This window comes from Colias philodice, chromosome 29 (assembly GCF_061535455.1).
Source record: "Colias philodice isolate Cphi_HAF_F1 chromosome 29, ilColPhil1 Martin Lab GWU primary, whole genome shotgun sequence".
Classification (NCBI taxonomy): domain Eukaryota; kingdom Metazoa; phylum Arthropoda; class Insecta; order Lepidoptera; family Pieridae; genus Colias; species Colias philodice.
Window position 1 is genome coordinate 5,374,762 of NC_143114.1, and position 17,035 is coordinate 5,391,796.

The 17,035-nt window shown below is 35.7% G+C and overlaps 1 protein-coding gene and 1 non-coding gene across 2 annotated transcripts; one reads left to right on the forward strand and one right to left on the reverse strand.

Annotated features, from left to right (window-relative positions):
• The first annotated feature begins 3,123 nt into the window (after nt 1-3,123).
• On the forward strand, nt 3,124-3,211 carry TRNAY-GUA (transfer RNA tyrosine (anticodon GUA)). Its single transcript is given in 2 exon segments — nt 3,124-3,160; nt 3,176-3,211. It is a non-coding gene; the product is annotated as a tRNA-Tyr (tRNA).
• A 1,270-nt stretch (nt 3,212-4,481) lies between these two features.
• Nucleotides 4,482-15,344, reverse strand: LOC149475981 (phenoloxidase-activating factor 2-like). The gene is made up of 9 exons (XM_089713060.1): nt 14,467-15,344; nt 13,375-13,550; nt 12,828-12,945; nt 10,241-10,438; nt 9,487-9,598; nt 7,367-7,472; nt 5,923-6,107; nt 5,381-5,545; nt 4,482-4,851 (listed from the first exon to the last, which is right to left on the reverse strand). Exons 1-9 carry the CDS (start codon nt 14,469-14,471, stop codon nt 4,684-4,686), a joined length of 1,233 nt encoding a protein of 410 aa, XP_089569186.1. The 5' UTR covers nt 14,472-15,344; the 3' UTR covers nt 4,482-4,683.
• Nucleotides 15,345-17,035: the final 1,691 nt, after the last annotated feature.

A 17,035-nucleotide genomic window follows, 5' to 3' on the forward strand; every position in this document is an offset into this window, starting at 1 on the left:
CGTTCATCATTAATAAATGAATCAAGCCATATCGAATATTAAATCTAAATACATATCGAAAAATACGTATTGAAAATCGTATACGCATATAGAAATATCATAAAGTCATCAAATTTTTAATATCATCACATCATTAAATTACGTCATTTTGTAGTCACGTTGTTTCGGAAATTTTAACATTTTGGTAATGATACAAAATATGGAAGACTTATACCGATTCTCTTACGTATGGCTGCGTAGAGTGGATTGGGTAAATGTATTGAAACTTGGTCTGTTACATTTTATTAATTAACATCTCTATATAATTACTAAGTCCGCTTATCAATTTATTACTTAGAACAACTCTTTGAACTTTAATATACTATATTTATATTCACAATACTTAACATTTTAATAGCTGTTAGAAGTAGAAAAAGTAATATGGAATAATCACATAAACTTCCAATATAAGTAGTGTTTAGTATAAATCGTTGCATGTTAGGTAAGTTCTCTTCAAGAGAAATAATCTTAATCGTATCGAGATATTTCATACATTCATATTTGATTCGTTTAAAATAATAGTTTTGAATTTTTAAAACAATAGCTGGATTTGGGTCCTTAACGTATCTGTCATTATTTTAATGATAAAATTTCATTTTACTCTACGTAATGATTGAACTATTATATCATTATTTAGTTTCGGATAATTGTAGGTGATAGTTAGCGTAAGGTGACAGCGAACCGCTGAAAGTGTATGCAGTAATAATACGTGAATTTTGTAAAATATTTTAATATCGTAGGTATACATTTAAATGAGTAATGCTATTTTCTTGTAATAATTGTTGTCATAACATGGACTAATAAATTATGAGGATTGACAATCTCTATACTATCGAGCGTGATTTTGAAATTAGTTCTAGTAAGGACACTAGATGGCGCTAAAAGTATCAATATTGAAAAACACCAAGAACCAGTGAACAAAAAAAAAATTGTGTACTATTATTCATTGAGTCAATATTGTAGTGATACGACGGAATAGCCAACAGATGGGGTTCGATAATCATTAAAACTTTAAGAACGTATACTTATTGACAACCAGCGAATGTAGTGGAAATTTTTTGCAACCCGCTCGTTTTGCCACGCAACCAAGGTTTATAGAGTATGTATTTTTATGGTGGGTTCAGACGCTTGCGTTCAAAGTGACATTCAACGAGCACAAGCACGGGCACAAGCATGTAAACATGTTCTTTGTGCATGCGCTCGTGTTTGTTTGTTTGTACCGTAAGCGCACGGGCTGCTTGCCAGGCTGTTTGCCACGCGTCTGAACGTACCATTATTTATTTCCGAGTCACGTTCCATAGTAAGGAGATTGTTAGTACTTTTAGTTGATTGGTACATGCCAATAATAATATTATTGTGATAGTATAGTGATATTTTAAAGCTTTTGAATGTCGCAGGAATTTATCATTAATAACATAATAATGAATGCTTGGTGTCGTATATTTGGAATCATTAAGCTAATTTTATTCATTAAATTTATTTTGTTTGGCCGTAATGTTTAATTACCAGTTATTTTGTGCATTTATTGAATTAGATATTGTTATCATTATTATATTTCTGTTGATATTTAAATTTTTAAAGTTTATCTTTTATTGTTTATACATTGTATTTTTGTGCCTATTTATTTGTGATGTCTTAATAAAATGTGGGTATATGAACTAGATTGTTGTTTTATTTATAAACGAAACTCCTTTTGATAATAAGTATGTAATCTATACTAATATTATAAAGCTGAACAGTTTGTTTGTTTGAACGCGCTAATCTCGGGAGCTACTGGTCCGATTTGAAAAAAATATTTCGGTGTTAGATAGCCCATATATCGAGGAAGGCTATAGGCTATATATTATCATCTCGCTGAGACCAACAGGAGTGGAGCACTGCGGGTGAAACCGCGGAGCACAGCTAGTATTAAAGATGAATTACATATTTGTTAGTCCACTTAATTATATTATGCTACAAATTCACTAAATAGCTTAAATTCTGTTCATTTAAGATTTATTTAGGACGTTGCGAAGGGAATTTTATAGACTAGCTTTCCGCCCGCGGCTTCGCCCGCGTTTTCAAAGAAAAACCCGCACAGTTCCCGTTTCAGTGAGAATTCCGGGATAAAACCTACCCTATATGTGTTAATCCAAGTTACCCTCTATATGTGTGCTACATTTCATTGTACTCGGTTCAGTAGTATTTGCGTGAAAGAGTAACAAACACACACACATACATCCTCACAAACTTTCGCCTTTATAATAGTACTAGCGGTCCGCCCCGGCTTCGCCCATGGTACATGTTTACGTTTTCTCTACATAAAAACCATCCTCGTACTTGAAGGAATATAATAAAAAAAGAATTATCGAAATCGGTTCAGCCGTTCTCGAGTTATGCGCTTACCAACACATTTTGCGATTCATTTTTATACAATACTAGCGGTCCGCCCCGGCTTCGCCCGTGGTACCTACATGTTTACGTTTTTTTTCATAAGAACCATCCTCGTACTTCAAGGAATAGATGCCGCAGCGCACGCGATGACAGAATTTTTATTATGGATTTTTTTACACCTTGGGTTACATTATTGCATTTTTGGTAAGGATATCTAATTTTTTGAAAATGCAATATAGCCTATGTTGCTCGGTCTAGTAGTTTATGCGTGAAAACCATACATACATATACATACTTACAAACTTTTCCTCTTTATAATATTAGTATAGATTTATTATTATTTATTTATTTTTTCAAAAAACACACACTAACATTACAGTTTCCCAATACGATAGTGGTTTTACATTTAATTGGTTACATTGAAATTATAAATATTTAACATACAAATAAAGACATTATCATTTTTATAGCATACTAGCGGTCCGCCCCGGCTTCGCCCGTGGTACATATTTACGTTTTCTCTACATAAAAACCATCCTCGTACTTCAAGGAATATAATAAAAAAAGAATTATCGAAATCGGTTCAGCCGTTCTCGAGTTATGCGCTTACCAACACATTTTGCGATTCATTTTTATATATAAGAAAGATTAAGATTAAGATTAAGATTAGAAAATGTAAAAAAAAAACCTATAGCTTATTTTGGACAATGACCTTCGATAGCTCAGTTGGTAGAGCGGTGGACTGTAGAATGATTAAACTGATATCCATAGGTCGCTGGTTCAAATCCGGCTCGAAGGAGTTTTTTTATATAAAATTATATCTAAATAGTTTTAAATTTAAACTTAAAAACTGGTTAATTGATAAATGCCATTATAATTTAAATGAGCTTTTTTGATGCAAATAATATGTAATAATTTATTTTAATTTTATTTGAATCTCTGTCATCATCGTTAATGAATGTTTATAATTTACTAGCGGTCCGCCCCGGCTTCGCCCGTGGTACATATGAAAAATAGATGTTGGCCGATTCTCAGACTTACCCGATATGCACAGAAAATTTCATGAGAATCGGTCCACCCGTTTCGGAGGAGTATGCAGACTAACATTGTGACACGAGAATTTTATATATAAGAAGATATTAATTTAAAATTTAACAAGCACTGTAAAATTTAGTGAATGTAACTATTCGCATGCCAGCTGTGACTGGCGAATTGTGTAGAACAAGTTCTCTCATAACACCATTGTATTACCACTTTTCTTGCGAATAAATTCATTTCATTTCATTTTATACATATATAAGTATATTCAAATATTATTTTTTTGTAATTTTTTATTCATTTTTTTTACCTTCATATTATTGATTTGTAATAAGTGTCAGGACAAAAATGTACACAAAAATTGGGTAACTTTTAAGGATATTTTGTTTACCATATTTTTTATTATGACTTCATCAGCATTCTTTCGTTGTTCTTAGTGCGGTCGTTAAAAGATTATATGCATGTTCTAATACCAACAACACTGAATAGAAATTTTCGTTTAGACTAAAAGATCACGAAAGAATGCTCTTGCTATAGCTCTATAGCTCTTTGTTCGTTTGATGTAAATTAAGAATTGGACCCACATAACACCTATCTGTCTAATACATTTATAATATTTACTAGGTTTCCGCCCGCGGCTTCGCCCGCTCAGTCAAAGAAAAACCCGTATAGTTGCCGTTCCCGTGGGATTTCCGGGATGGCGTCATTTTCCCGGGATAAAAGTAGCCTATGTCCATTCTCGAGTATCAAAATAACTCCATACCAAATTTCATGAAAATTGGTTCTGTAGTTTAGGCGTGATTGAGTAACAGACAGACAGACAGAGTTACTATCGCATTTATAATATTAGTATGGATTATTCCAGATTTTAATTATAATGAAACCTTTAGTTCAGAAATTTGGCGCAGAGACACGTACGTAGGTAGAGACCAGTTATAAGTCATAAGTTACTATAATAATATAATTTTATAATTTACCATTGTAGACCAATGGATGTCCTTACTTCTTACCAAAGATTAAAAAAGAAACACTTTTCAGATTGCGTAGGTATATTTTATTACAAGCATTATTAAATCCTTATTATAGACAAAGATGTCTTCAAGATTAGAGCATGATTCCCGTTGCCCGTACCCCCAAGCCATGGTCACTACATAGAAAAAGTATACAATAATGTTTTATCATGTCCCGGACGGTGCACGGCCCGGTCGCGACATAGTGTAGCATGAGTCATCTTTAATACACAAAACTGTCAGTAGGCAGACCTTCTGCTTTCATTGTCTTCTTCACCCAGTCATATACATAAGTGACATCAGTGTACACCCCGGGGGTATCTTTTCTTCCGCATCCTAATCCTAAAGAGACCATTCCATATACAGCATAGCGGTTTGAGTCGGCGTCCCCCTGAAAAATATTATTGAAGTATAGAAAGAAGAAAAAGAAGGAAGGAGAAGAAGTATACAAATAACTTTTTAACGGATTTTTAACGTGTATGGGCAGGCAATCTGCCCGTGACCACGCTCGCTGTAAAGCTTCCAAGATTAAAATCCGTGAATTTCCATATGGTAGGTATTGTTACAATATACATAGAAACTCTGTAGAAACTGCTTTCTGAACCGGCGGTAAATTGTTATTTTTCTGTGACGATTAAGAAGCGTTTCTAAACGAAGTCTAGTTGAATAAACAAGTTTGATAGATTATAAGTAAGTTATAAATTAACATCAAGGCTGTGGTGGCTCAGTGAGTCAGTGATAAGTCAGTGATGAGTCAGTACATAAAATAAATTGATTTTTAAATTTATCTGCTCATGTTTTATAACATCACCACTGCTTGAAAGGTGAAGGAAAATATCGTGAGGAAACCGACATGTCGAAGTATCTAAATCTTTACCAACCAAGCCGGTTGGCCAGTCAAGTAATGATGATAATCTTACATCTATTTCGCAGACTAGTGGTGAACCTCCGTCTCCCGTGCAAGTGTCAACGCCTTCCTCCCCCCCGGCACACATCATAGAATCATGTAGTGTCCATTTGCGAAAATTTTTGTATTTACGAAGATTCACTTGACATTGGTCTCTGTTGTATATCGGTAGCTTCACCTGGGAAAAAGAATTACTTGGTACTTGATATTCAGTTCTATTGCATTCAAATGCTGTATAAATATTTTTTGAAGAACAGAAAAAAATCGATCCCCGCGATCACGGGTGGCTGAGAGCGCCCCGGCAAGGCGAAAGATGCGGGTTCTAATCCCGATTTGTAATAGATTTTTTTATATTCTTTAAAAATGTACCTATGCTTTGGTTTCTAGAAAGGTAAAAAGGGAAAATCGTAGAGAAAAAATTCAAGAGTCAAATTGAAGATTTTTAGTTGATTTATGTTCCTTTTTTTCGGGATAATTTGTAAAATTTACAAGGAAAACGTACAAGATGCTAATGAGTTACGAATTGAAGAAAAGTGCAAAATATACTGCTATCACCTTTTTTAATATAACTGCATATGCGTCTGGATTCTTGAATTCTGTTTGTCCCCAGCCCATGCTTAAACATTTCGTTCCTTCACTGGGCATCGACTGCCCTAAACATGCGATACCTATGTGAGGGGCTCCAACCAATTCAAAGGGCTTCTGGAGAATTAACAGGGCAATGTTATTATAACCCCTTTCTGAAAAAAAAAATAGTCATAAAAATAATGTTATGTACCAGCTTTCCTCTCGAGGCTTCGCATGCTTTGTTATTGACAAATTATATACTAGAACCTTCGAGAACTATTCTATTAAAAAAACGAATCAATATCCGTTACGTTATTTCAAGAATCTAAGCATACATAGAGACAGACAGACTGGCGGAAGCGACTTTGTTTTGTACTATGTATACATATCAAAATTAATTATGTGCACTTTAACTTTATTATTTATAGTCTGTCCTACTTCTCTACTTTAGTATCCAAAGTATTTTCTAAGAATATTTTTGAAGTGAAAACTTCCTTAGCGGCGTTGAGCACTTTTTCTGTAATGGGTATAAAATCTTAAACTCGCGTCAGGACACGTGACCTGATCGAAAAAGCGTAAGACGGATGGATATCAAACATGCTCAACGTTAATAATCAAGTTTTCACTTCTGCCGGCACTCCCGGAGTGCAACCCGTCTTTTTTTTACAGTAGCTGTGCCCCATAGTTTTACCCGCAGTGCTGCTTTCCTGTTGATCTAAGATTGATGATATAAAGCCTTTTGATAAATGGGCACCTTCCTCGATAAATGGGCTATCTAAGGGCGTATTCAGAAAGAAAGCTTGAAACTTATAAGCGCTTATAAGCGCTTATCGGCGCTTGTCAGCGCTGGTAACCCGCGCAGGAAAATATATGAACAAGCGCCGCTAAGCACTGATCGGCGCCGACAAGTTCCGACAAGCTTCAACAAGCGCTGGTAAGCGCTGGGCGCTGCCATATAAAATTTGTTTTGGTCTGCTTCAACCTGCTTCCTTTGTGTAGAGCGAACCAGCGTTGACAAGCATCGATAAGCGCCGATAAGCGCTTATAAGTTTCAAGCTTTCTTTCTGAATACGCCCTAACGCCGTAAGAATTTTTCAAATCGGACCAGTAGTTGCTGAGATTAGCGCGTTCAAACAAACAAATTAACAAACTCTTTAGCTTTATAATATTAGTATAGAATATAGATAGTATAGATTTGGCAAAAGCGAATAAAAATGTTGCGTGGTTTTATGAAACCACGGTAAAAGTGAAACTGTTCGAACGGTTCCGAACACTGCTTTGTGTAGCGCATGTCGCGTGACGGTCGGCTGCCGAGTAGGTATACCTACTCGGCAGCCGCGATACACGCGACATGCGCTACACAGACCAAAAAGTTTGAGACGATGTAATAAAAGTTTCACTTTAAAAACTATGTATTTCTAAAAACACTCACTTAACCACAACCCTTCGTGAGATATAATCTTGGCCACGTCTCTCTCTTGGTGTTCATGTTCCTCATCAAGTGTCTGAGTATCCCATTCTCCTGCACGACATTTGATCTAAAGACAATAAATATTATATATTTTAGTTAAAAAGAGCGTGTGTGCTTCTTTGGCAATATTCAAAGATGTCAAAATTGTCGCTTTACTCCATGATGTTAGGGTATTGCCATGACGCAACCATGAAATTTTACTCTCAACGCGACTAAACAAGTTTCACTTCAAAAACGTGCTTAAGGGGGCTTGGTCTAGTAGTGCAAACAAATGCATCCTGTCATACTATATGTAAATAATACAAATGTACTAAGGGAAAGTTGCTCCACTTAATTTTTAAAAATTAAATCATTCGTATGCATAATTTAATATTCGTAATAAGTACCAAAAATGACAATTTGAAACAATTTTCGTGAAAATTACACCGGGTGTTTTAGTTTATCAGAACACAAAATTTGCGAATACGTTCTATTGATATCTTCAACTTCATGTTTATATAACTGATCAACTTTTACAAAGAAATTTGGACGAAATATAAAAAAAATAAGCTTTCTATACAAAATGCATAACTCTATACATTTTTTTCGACCTAAGTTTCTTAGTGAAAGTTGTTCAGTTTCACTAATAAAACGGAAAAACAAATTTTGTATATAATAAAAAAAATGTAATGTTTGTGTAAAAAATTATAAAATAGAAAAATACGCAAATGAAAACAAAAGATATTTATTTCTGACTAGCTTCCGCCCGCGACTCCGTCCGCGCGGATGTCGGTCTTCGCGTGGATGGTTTATTTCTCCATTTTGAACTGGGAAGACGTTTCTCACTAAATTAATATTAGACGATCACTCTCGCTCGCCACACTGGACACGTCCGCTCGCATCAAAATTCATAAATTATATGCATCGCGCGGAACGCCGTCCTTATAATTATAGGAGTCGAGGAGGGGTGGTGTCGTACGGCCCGCGTGTGCCGCAAACGGTTCAAGCCAAATCCGACTTTTGGCGCTACAGGTTACATCACTGAATCCACTGCGGGTAACGCAACGTGTGTTCGCGGTTCTACAGAACAACGTCTATGGATAAAACTGAAAAATTAAGATATATTTTTTTTCTTCGTATTTTTCCAGGATAAAAAGTATTCCATTTTATGCCCAGGATAAGGTACCTATAATTATATTAAGTTTCATCGAAATCGAACCATTAGTTTTCACGTGATGCCTGTGAAGGCATCACGTGAAAACTAATACAGACAAAAAATTTTTTAATCACATATTTGTGTTTGGTATCGATCCAGTAACACTGCTATTTATTTTTTAAATCTTTTCAAAGTACAGAATTGACCCTTCTACAGATTTATTATATTATGTTATAATATATAGATTTATATTGATAAACCTAATAAATCTTTTGCTAGCATTCTGATGCTTTATCGGTTGCACTGGATTTTTCTCTTTTTTTTTCAATAGATCATTTTATCAAATGATATAGGATGGGTCCTTGATGGGCATCGAATGCTGAAGTTTCGAATCAATCAATTCTGACAGTAGGCAATTTATATAAAATCTTGATAATGGTCCATCTAGTCCATTGAAAAGTTACATTTGGGGTTGCGTTTTTAAGAGGACGCAATTTTATTTTTATGATGTGTAGGGGGGGTCAGTGTGAAGCTATCATCAAGTTTGTGGGGTCGCCACCCTTGTCCCACGGCCGCCATCTTGAAAATAGCGGTTGAAATGGTTTTTACGATATATCTCCTAAACTATTTATCTGATAATAAAACAATGTTGACATTATTTGTTGCAAATTAAATTCTCTACAACTTAGGTTCAGTAACTTTTTGTCGTAGAACTAAAAACAAAAAAGTTATAAGCGAAAATGTTCAGAAGTTAGAGATGTTTATATTTTTTAATAAAACTTTTTTTTATAAGTTTACGAAGAAATTATATCGGACCATTTTTGTAGATTGTTTTTCGAAGAACAACTTTTATTTACAACATTTTTTCATTAAGTAAATAGCTAAGGTTTTACAGCCCTCCGAAGTGGCTACTCTTAGAAATTAAGAAAATCTTGGAATACCTCACCTCGTTTTTGCTTAAATTGCTGACTTTATGCGCCACTGTCATAACAACCGAGGGGTGAATTAATGAGCCTCCCCCCAAGTAGTCCTTTTGTTCCCAAATCTCGGAAGTTTTGCTAGAATAAAAAACAAATTTGGTTGGTTTGAAATAAGTTGTTCGTTACTAACTTGGCCAAAGGAGTGGATATACCATGATTTGCGCTACACCGTCTTCGCGAGCGGGCTGTATCCTGTCTATGCCCGGTCAGGGGCTCAAATTCTAATTCAATTTCAAATTACATTTATTTGCAAGAATGCAGTTACAAATAAAGGTGTTGTTATTACAATTTTATAGTGCTAATTTTCCACACTCATTCTTTATTGTCACAGATTCCGCACTGTAATAAATTCATGATTGTCATAAAATTGTTTCTCCATTAACCATTTCGTCAGTTTCTTGTTAAATATATTTACTGGGAGATCCTTAAAATAATCCGGTATTTTATGATATATTGAACTCTCGATTAAACATTATTGTTTACTTTTTGTATGAAGGTGAACGTGGCTCAGCCGTGCACGGACGGGGCACCGCGTCAAAATGTGTATTGATATATTGTGTAGTGGGAAGTCAGAAGTGCTTGACCATAATCTCGCCCGATGTTGAGCTGAGATGTGGTCTAAGATGGTACGCGCTTCCCTAGAAGGTACGCTTCACTCTACGCTTGAAGATCTCCCCGGTGTAGCGTGAATCATACGTTAGATGGTAGAAAACTCCTAACCGTAACAGAGCCACCATCCAGGGGAATTCTCCAAAGCTCGCGTAGTTGGTACCGGTCGTCCTGTAGTTGGTTAAGGCAGGCATTGGCCAGCCGCAGCCCACGCGGGGCGCGACGTCCATTGGAGGCGGTTTTGTGGCCGGCTTCGTGATTATCCGCTTCCTCGGACAACACTTCAACAAATAGTGACAGTCCAACCCCCTGAAAAGTAGAATTACATTTTGTAATCCTTATCACTACATGGAATAAAACAAAGTCGCTCTCCACCGTCTCTATGCTTAAAATTACGCTTTTGATGAGGTTTTTTATAGATAGAGTGTTTAAGAGGAAGGTTAAGTTTGTCAAGTTTTGAACAAAGCGGACGAAGACGCGGGTGGAAATGCTAGTTAATAGCATAAATAAGAAAGTGTTTATTTGTGCTTCTTTCACGTTTCAATGGAACGATTTTATGCTACACTAGCGGTCCGCCCCGGCTTCGCCCGTGGTACATAATATTTACGTTTTCTCTACATAAGAACCATCCTCGTACTTCAAGGAATATAATAAAAAAGAATTATCGAAATCGGTTCAGCCGTTCTCGAGTTATGCGCTTACCAACACATTTTGCGATTCATTTTTATATACAGGGTGTAATCGTTAAGTGTGCACAGGCGATTTTTCCGTAAGTATTACAGATAACAAAAAACTTTAAACTGATATCGAAAGTACTTAACCTAATGAGTAAAATGGCCGTAATAAATTTTTAAAAATAAATCGAGAAATATCAAAAAAATTATCTTTAAACCCTCCCATACATTAAGTATGAAATATGAATATCCCGTATACATTTAATATGAAAGATTTTTAGCTTTCTTTTTCTTTTTTGGTTTTCTGCTTTAATTACTTCGCAAATTTGAAGTGGCATTTTCCACGCTTTTTCCGGACATTTTCACGCATTTTCCGGATATTTTCCGGGGATTTTCCGAGCATTTTCCAGGCATTTTCCACGCTTTTTCCGGACATTTACACGCATTTTCCGGATATTTTCCAGACATTTCCCTGGCATTTTCCGGTTATTTTCCGGGATTTTCCAGACATTTTCCGGGAATTTCCCAGGCATTTTCCGGGGATTTTCCGAGCATTTCCCAGGGATTTTCCGGATGTTGCTCAGACATTTTCCGGACATTTCCCTGGCATTTTCCGGGAATTTTCCACGCATTTCCCAGGCATTTTCCGGACATTTCTCAGGTATTTTCCGGGGATTTTCCAGACATTTTCCGGATATTTTCCGGGAATTTTCCAGGCATTTTCCGGACATTTCCCTGACAGCCTGTAAATGTCTGGAAAATCCCCGGGAAATGCTCGGAAAATCCCCGGAAAATGTCTGGAAAATGCCAGGGAAATGTCATAAAAATGTCTGGAAAACATCCGGAAAATCCCCGGGTAATGCTCGGAAAATCCCCGGAAAACGCCTGGGAAATTCCCGGAAAATACCTGGGAAATGCTCGGAAAATGCGTGGAAATTTCCGGAAAAACCGTGGAAAATCCCTGGAAAATGCCAGGAAAATATCCGGAAAATGCGTGAAAATGTCCGGAAAATATCCGGTAAATGCGTGAAAATGTCCGGAAAATATCCGGAAAATGCCTGGAAAATCCCCGGAAAATGCCTGAGAAATGTCCGGAAAATGCCTGAGAAATGTCCGGAAAATGCCTGGGAAATGCGTGGAAAATCCCCGGAAAATGCCAGGGAAATGTCCGGAAAACATCCGGGAAATGCTCGGTAAATACCCGGAAAACGCTGGGAAATTCCCGGAAAATGCCTGGAAAATCCCGGAAAATAACCGGAAAATGCCAGGGAAATGCCTGGAAAATATCCGGAAAATGCGTGGAAATGTCCGGAAAAAGCCTGGAAAATGTCCGGAAAATGCTCGGAAAATCCCCGGAAAATGCGTGAAAATGTCCGGGAAAAGCGTGGAAAATGCCACTTCAAATTTGCAAAAGCAGAAAACCAAAAAATAAAAAGAAAGCTAAATTCTTTCATATTAAATGTATACGGGATATTCATATTTCATACTTAATGTATGGGAGGGTTTAAAGATAATTTTTTTGATATTTCTCGATTTATTTTTAAAAATTTATTACGGCCATTTTACTCATTAGGTTAAGTACTTTCGATATCAGTTTAAAGTTTTTTGTTATCTGTAATACTTACGGAAAAATCGCCTGTGCACACTTAACGATTACACCCTGTATAAGATTATTTTTGCCTGGAGACATGACATACATGACATACTGATATAGGCTGCTTTTTCCGGATTGGAATATCTCATTGCTATGGGCATTTCCTTTAAATACGCAAACGAGGTCGTGGGCCAAAAGCTTCATTACATTTATGATTATTTTATACTAGCTGTGCCCCGCGGTTTTACCCGTAGTGCTGTTGGTATTAGAGTGATGATATATAATAGTCTATAGCCTTCCTTGATAAATGGGCTATCTAACACCAAAATATTTTTTCAAATCGGACCAGTAGTTAGCGATGAGAGATTAGCACGTTTAAAGAAACAAACAAACTCTTCAGCTTTATAATATTAATGAGATAGTAATGCACCTGTATACATTAATTTTGGTCAGATCTATTCCTTCATCAGACGCTTTGTCTGCACACTCGCTCGGCTTCACACACCGGCCTCGTAGCTGATCTTTCGTTGTACAGTCACCCGATTTGACTGTAACCAATAATAATAATATAATAATAAATATTATCCTTGAGGGAAGGAAAACATCATGAGGAAACCGACATGTCATGACATAGAAGGCCTGTGTTCTGTGTATGGGCTGATGATAAATATCTAACAGAGGAAAAAACTAATTATTTAAAGTATTTTCATGTTAGTTCGTTATAATCATATAAGCGTATTTTATGTAAGTTTCACTGGTCTTATTTATGTTTCTGTTATCCACGAATTATTTTTATTATTATTTTTTAATTTATCTATCATGCAAAGCACCTGACAATCTAGATGTAGGAAGGGTATCCTGCATGCAACCACATATTAATTTGTGTTTGTATTATATTTTTATAATAATTTACCTTGTACTTATTTAGAATGTTATTGTTGTGTGTTTGTGTGTTGAAATAAATGCTTTCTTTATACCTGTGGGGTCTAAAGACTTCGGCTTGGGTAAAAATGTATCCAGCCACTGTTGTTGCTTGGTTTGGACTGGACTTGGCGTGTTCAGAAAACTTTCCAGCCACTGTTGGTTTATAGGATCCATCGTTGTCTGTGATTCGATCTGAGTCACCGCCAGCAGCAGACATAAAGGAAGATACCTGTAATATCAATTTATTAACTACTAGTAAACCGGGCGAACTCCGTTTCGCCACCAGAGACACCTTTTCTTTGCTATAAACCTCAAAACCGTGGAAATCGGTTCGTGCGTTCTGGAGTTATAGCGTCAGGAAGGAAAACCCGACTTATTTTTATATAGTAGACTAACAGTCTACTCTGGCTTTCGCTTGTGGAATATAAACTTTACACAAAAATCACGTACGTATAGTCGAATCTAGATACACGATGTTTAAACTTTTGAAATCTTCAAGTCGTTCTTGAAACAAGTACAAAAAAAATGTTGTGTGGTTTTATGAAACCACGGTAAAAGTGAAACTGTTCGAACGGTTCCGAACACTGCTTTGTGTAGCGCATGTCGCGTGACGGTCGGCTGCCGAGTAGGTATACCTACTCGGCAGCCGCGATACACGCGACATGCGCTACACAGACCAAAAAGTTTGAGACGATGTAATAAAAGTTTCACTTTAAAACTTTTCAGGTTTATAATATCAAAATTCTATGCTAAGTAAAAACAAATAGTAATAATAATAATGCCCCCCAACACATTAAATTCTCTAAAGGGCCTCTGCGTGTTGGACCTGTGTGACGTAAGCCTTCCAAAGGACCGGGTATCTTCCTTATGGTGGTACCCGTGTATTATGGAGAGAGATATACATTTAAAGGTTATTAAGTTTCTTTAGGTTTCACCGACGTAAACGAGTTTTTCCTTTTACTTCTAATGTTCTTAACGCGTATGAAATATTAGAATAAAAAGGAGCCTAAGTTACTCCTTATTGCATCGGCTATCAGTCAGTGAAATTCTCGTCAAAATCGATCAAGCCGTTCCAGAGATGGAGCCGTAACGGAAATTTGAAAGTCGGTTAAAAGTTTGTAATTAATAAAAACGAAAATACTCACTTCATTATAACCACTTTATTTGATGTAGGTATATTATATTAATTATATATATTTTATTATTTACTATTAAATTTATTATTTAAATCCTCGTATACAGTAGACCCGAGAGCTAACATGTGACTGAATGTTATTATTATCGACATTATTATTTGAAGTCGATATCGAATAGTGTTGTGATCTTTGTATCGATGTTTTTATTAGTTTATGATTTTTATATTATAGGTATTTTTTAACGTTTCTTCTCTATAGACACCAACTGCTTTCCGAATCGGTGATAAATGTTAAATATGAAAATGACGATTCAAAAGTGCTTCTAGAAGAAGTAATTGAATAAATAAATAAATGTTTGAGTTTGAGTATATCGCTGCAAATTATAAAAGAAAGTCATCAGCTGCTTTTTTCTGTCTGTCTGTTAGTCGTAAACTCAAAAACTTACGGCAATTATTTTCATTTTGTTTTCACCTAGATGGAGCGGTTCTCTAGGAAGGATATTTATATAATTTGTTAAGTTTAAGGCGACGTGGGTGAAGCCGCGGGCACAAAGGTTCTTTAAAATTAAATGTCGAATTAAATCTCGACAAAAATTGGAACAATTATTAAACTTGTCTAAACCGCCTTGAAACCAAATGTAAATTCGACCATACGGTTCATCAAAATCGGTTTACCTAGTCGAAAGTTCTGATGAACAAATCTAAGAAAAGAGCGTGTCTGCCGAGCACACGTGTTAGAAGTGAAACTCATTTGGCAAGGTTCAAAGATGTCAAAATCGTCGCCTTATCCATGATGTGACGGAATTGCTATGACGCGAACTTGAAATTTTACTCTCAACGCGCCTAAAGAATTTTCACTTCAAATGTGGCATTGAGAACCTCCTCCTTCTTTGAAGTCGGTTGATAAGGATCAAAGCTCTGAGAAAAACCTAGTTTTAATGTATGTGGATGAAATTACTATTATAGTAGAGCCATTTTAATAGGCAACATTTGACAGTTCAACAAAATTCAACAATGTAACCTAGTAACGACGACATTGAATAACATGATATTTCGTTTTGTTAGAACTGCACATTTGCTTAACTTTTTTCAAATACGATTACATATTTATAATAATAATGACCGATACAAGTAATTTTAAGATTTCATTTTACTGATAAACCATTCTAAACATAATAAACAATTTCTGAATTAAAGAACTGACGTCGCTACAATTTTGTGTCAATAAACCTTTTTTCTTTTTAAATACCAGAGACGTTACTCTAAAAATCGAAATCTGACATCTAGAATCGAATGCATTGATTACTTCTGAATAAAAATCATCTTATATTAATAAATGTGTTTCAAGTTCGATTGACAAATGTTTCAAGTCAGTATCGATTAATTCACTTTAATCGATGTTTTTAAGCAGGTTACCTCTCTTCAAAGATAAAATTGATAGACGTCAAATGTTGCCTATTAAATTGGCTCAACTATAGTTTAGATTATTTTTCCGACCCAAATATCGACCAATAGAACTGCACCATTCAACGTCACGTGGTACAACCTTCATGGTATTATACTGATAATTTTTTGAAAATTTTCTCTGGTCGTTGACATCAAACTGACAGGTTCCATTCAATTGTGAAATTATTGGCCGACATTTGGGACGGAAAAATAATCTCCCGAATATCACACGAGCTTCAAAATTATCTGGCATTTCCCTCAAGGTTCCCTGCAAACAAATAAAGTCGTCAAGTTTTTCAGGAAAAATCAATTTTTAACCTTGACTAAAAACTTGACTCCTTCATTTGTTTGCAACGAACCTATCGGAAAATACCCGATAATTTTGAAGCTTTTGTGGTATTATGATTATTCAATAAACTGTGTGATAATATCTTTATATGGTAACCTATTAAAAACTCGAATTTCTATTACCCGAATCTTAAAACCCCGAAAACGGTTGTTAGAACTTTTAAAAGACAGATGTAATGAATGACAAATTTTTAAAATTCCTTTTTTAATATCCCAGATGAATCAATTTCCAGATGCACTAAAACCAGATTTTTAAAAAGTATTTTTTTGTTTCCCGTATTCTCATAATACAGATCTCATTATACCAGATTCTCAGAATACTTTTTTTTGTTTCCCATCGTACCATTTTCCAAATAAACTATTGCCAAATTTTCATAATCTTTTTATTTGGTTCCCATATAATCGTATAACAGATAAACTATTGCCAGATTTTCATAATCTTTTTATTTGATTTCCATACAATCGTGATTATACCTTTACTATCGACTGAAAATAATCATTGTCAGTAAGTAAATTTATTGTTTTACTTGTCCATTACAGACCAGTTTTAGTGTCAAAGTCGACTCAGTAGGTTAGGTTTGAACTACGACCCCCACGCTAGAACTGACTCGCTATTGTTTTACTTGCCGATTACAGAAAGGTTTAAGTGTCAAATTCGACTCAGTAGGTTAGGTTAGGTTTGAACTGTGACCCCCCACGCACGAGCCGAGCGAGCGAAGCGAGCGTGCCGCGGCAGCGGCCGGCGAGTGCCAGAACCGACTCGCTATTGTTTTACTTGCCCATTA

Bases quoted from the DNA above. Each gene is read 5' to 3' on its own strand.
- LOC149475981 (XM_089713060.1), bottom strand. The intron at 10,439-12,827 runs GTGCATTACTAT...TCTACTTTTCAG, and splicing joins ACCAAAATTAATGTATACAG to GGGGTTGGACTGTCACTATT. The intron at 6,108-7,366 runs GTGAGTGTTTTT...TTTTTTTTTCAG, and splicing joins TCACGAAGGGTTGTGGTTAA to AAAGGGGTTATAATAACATT.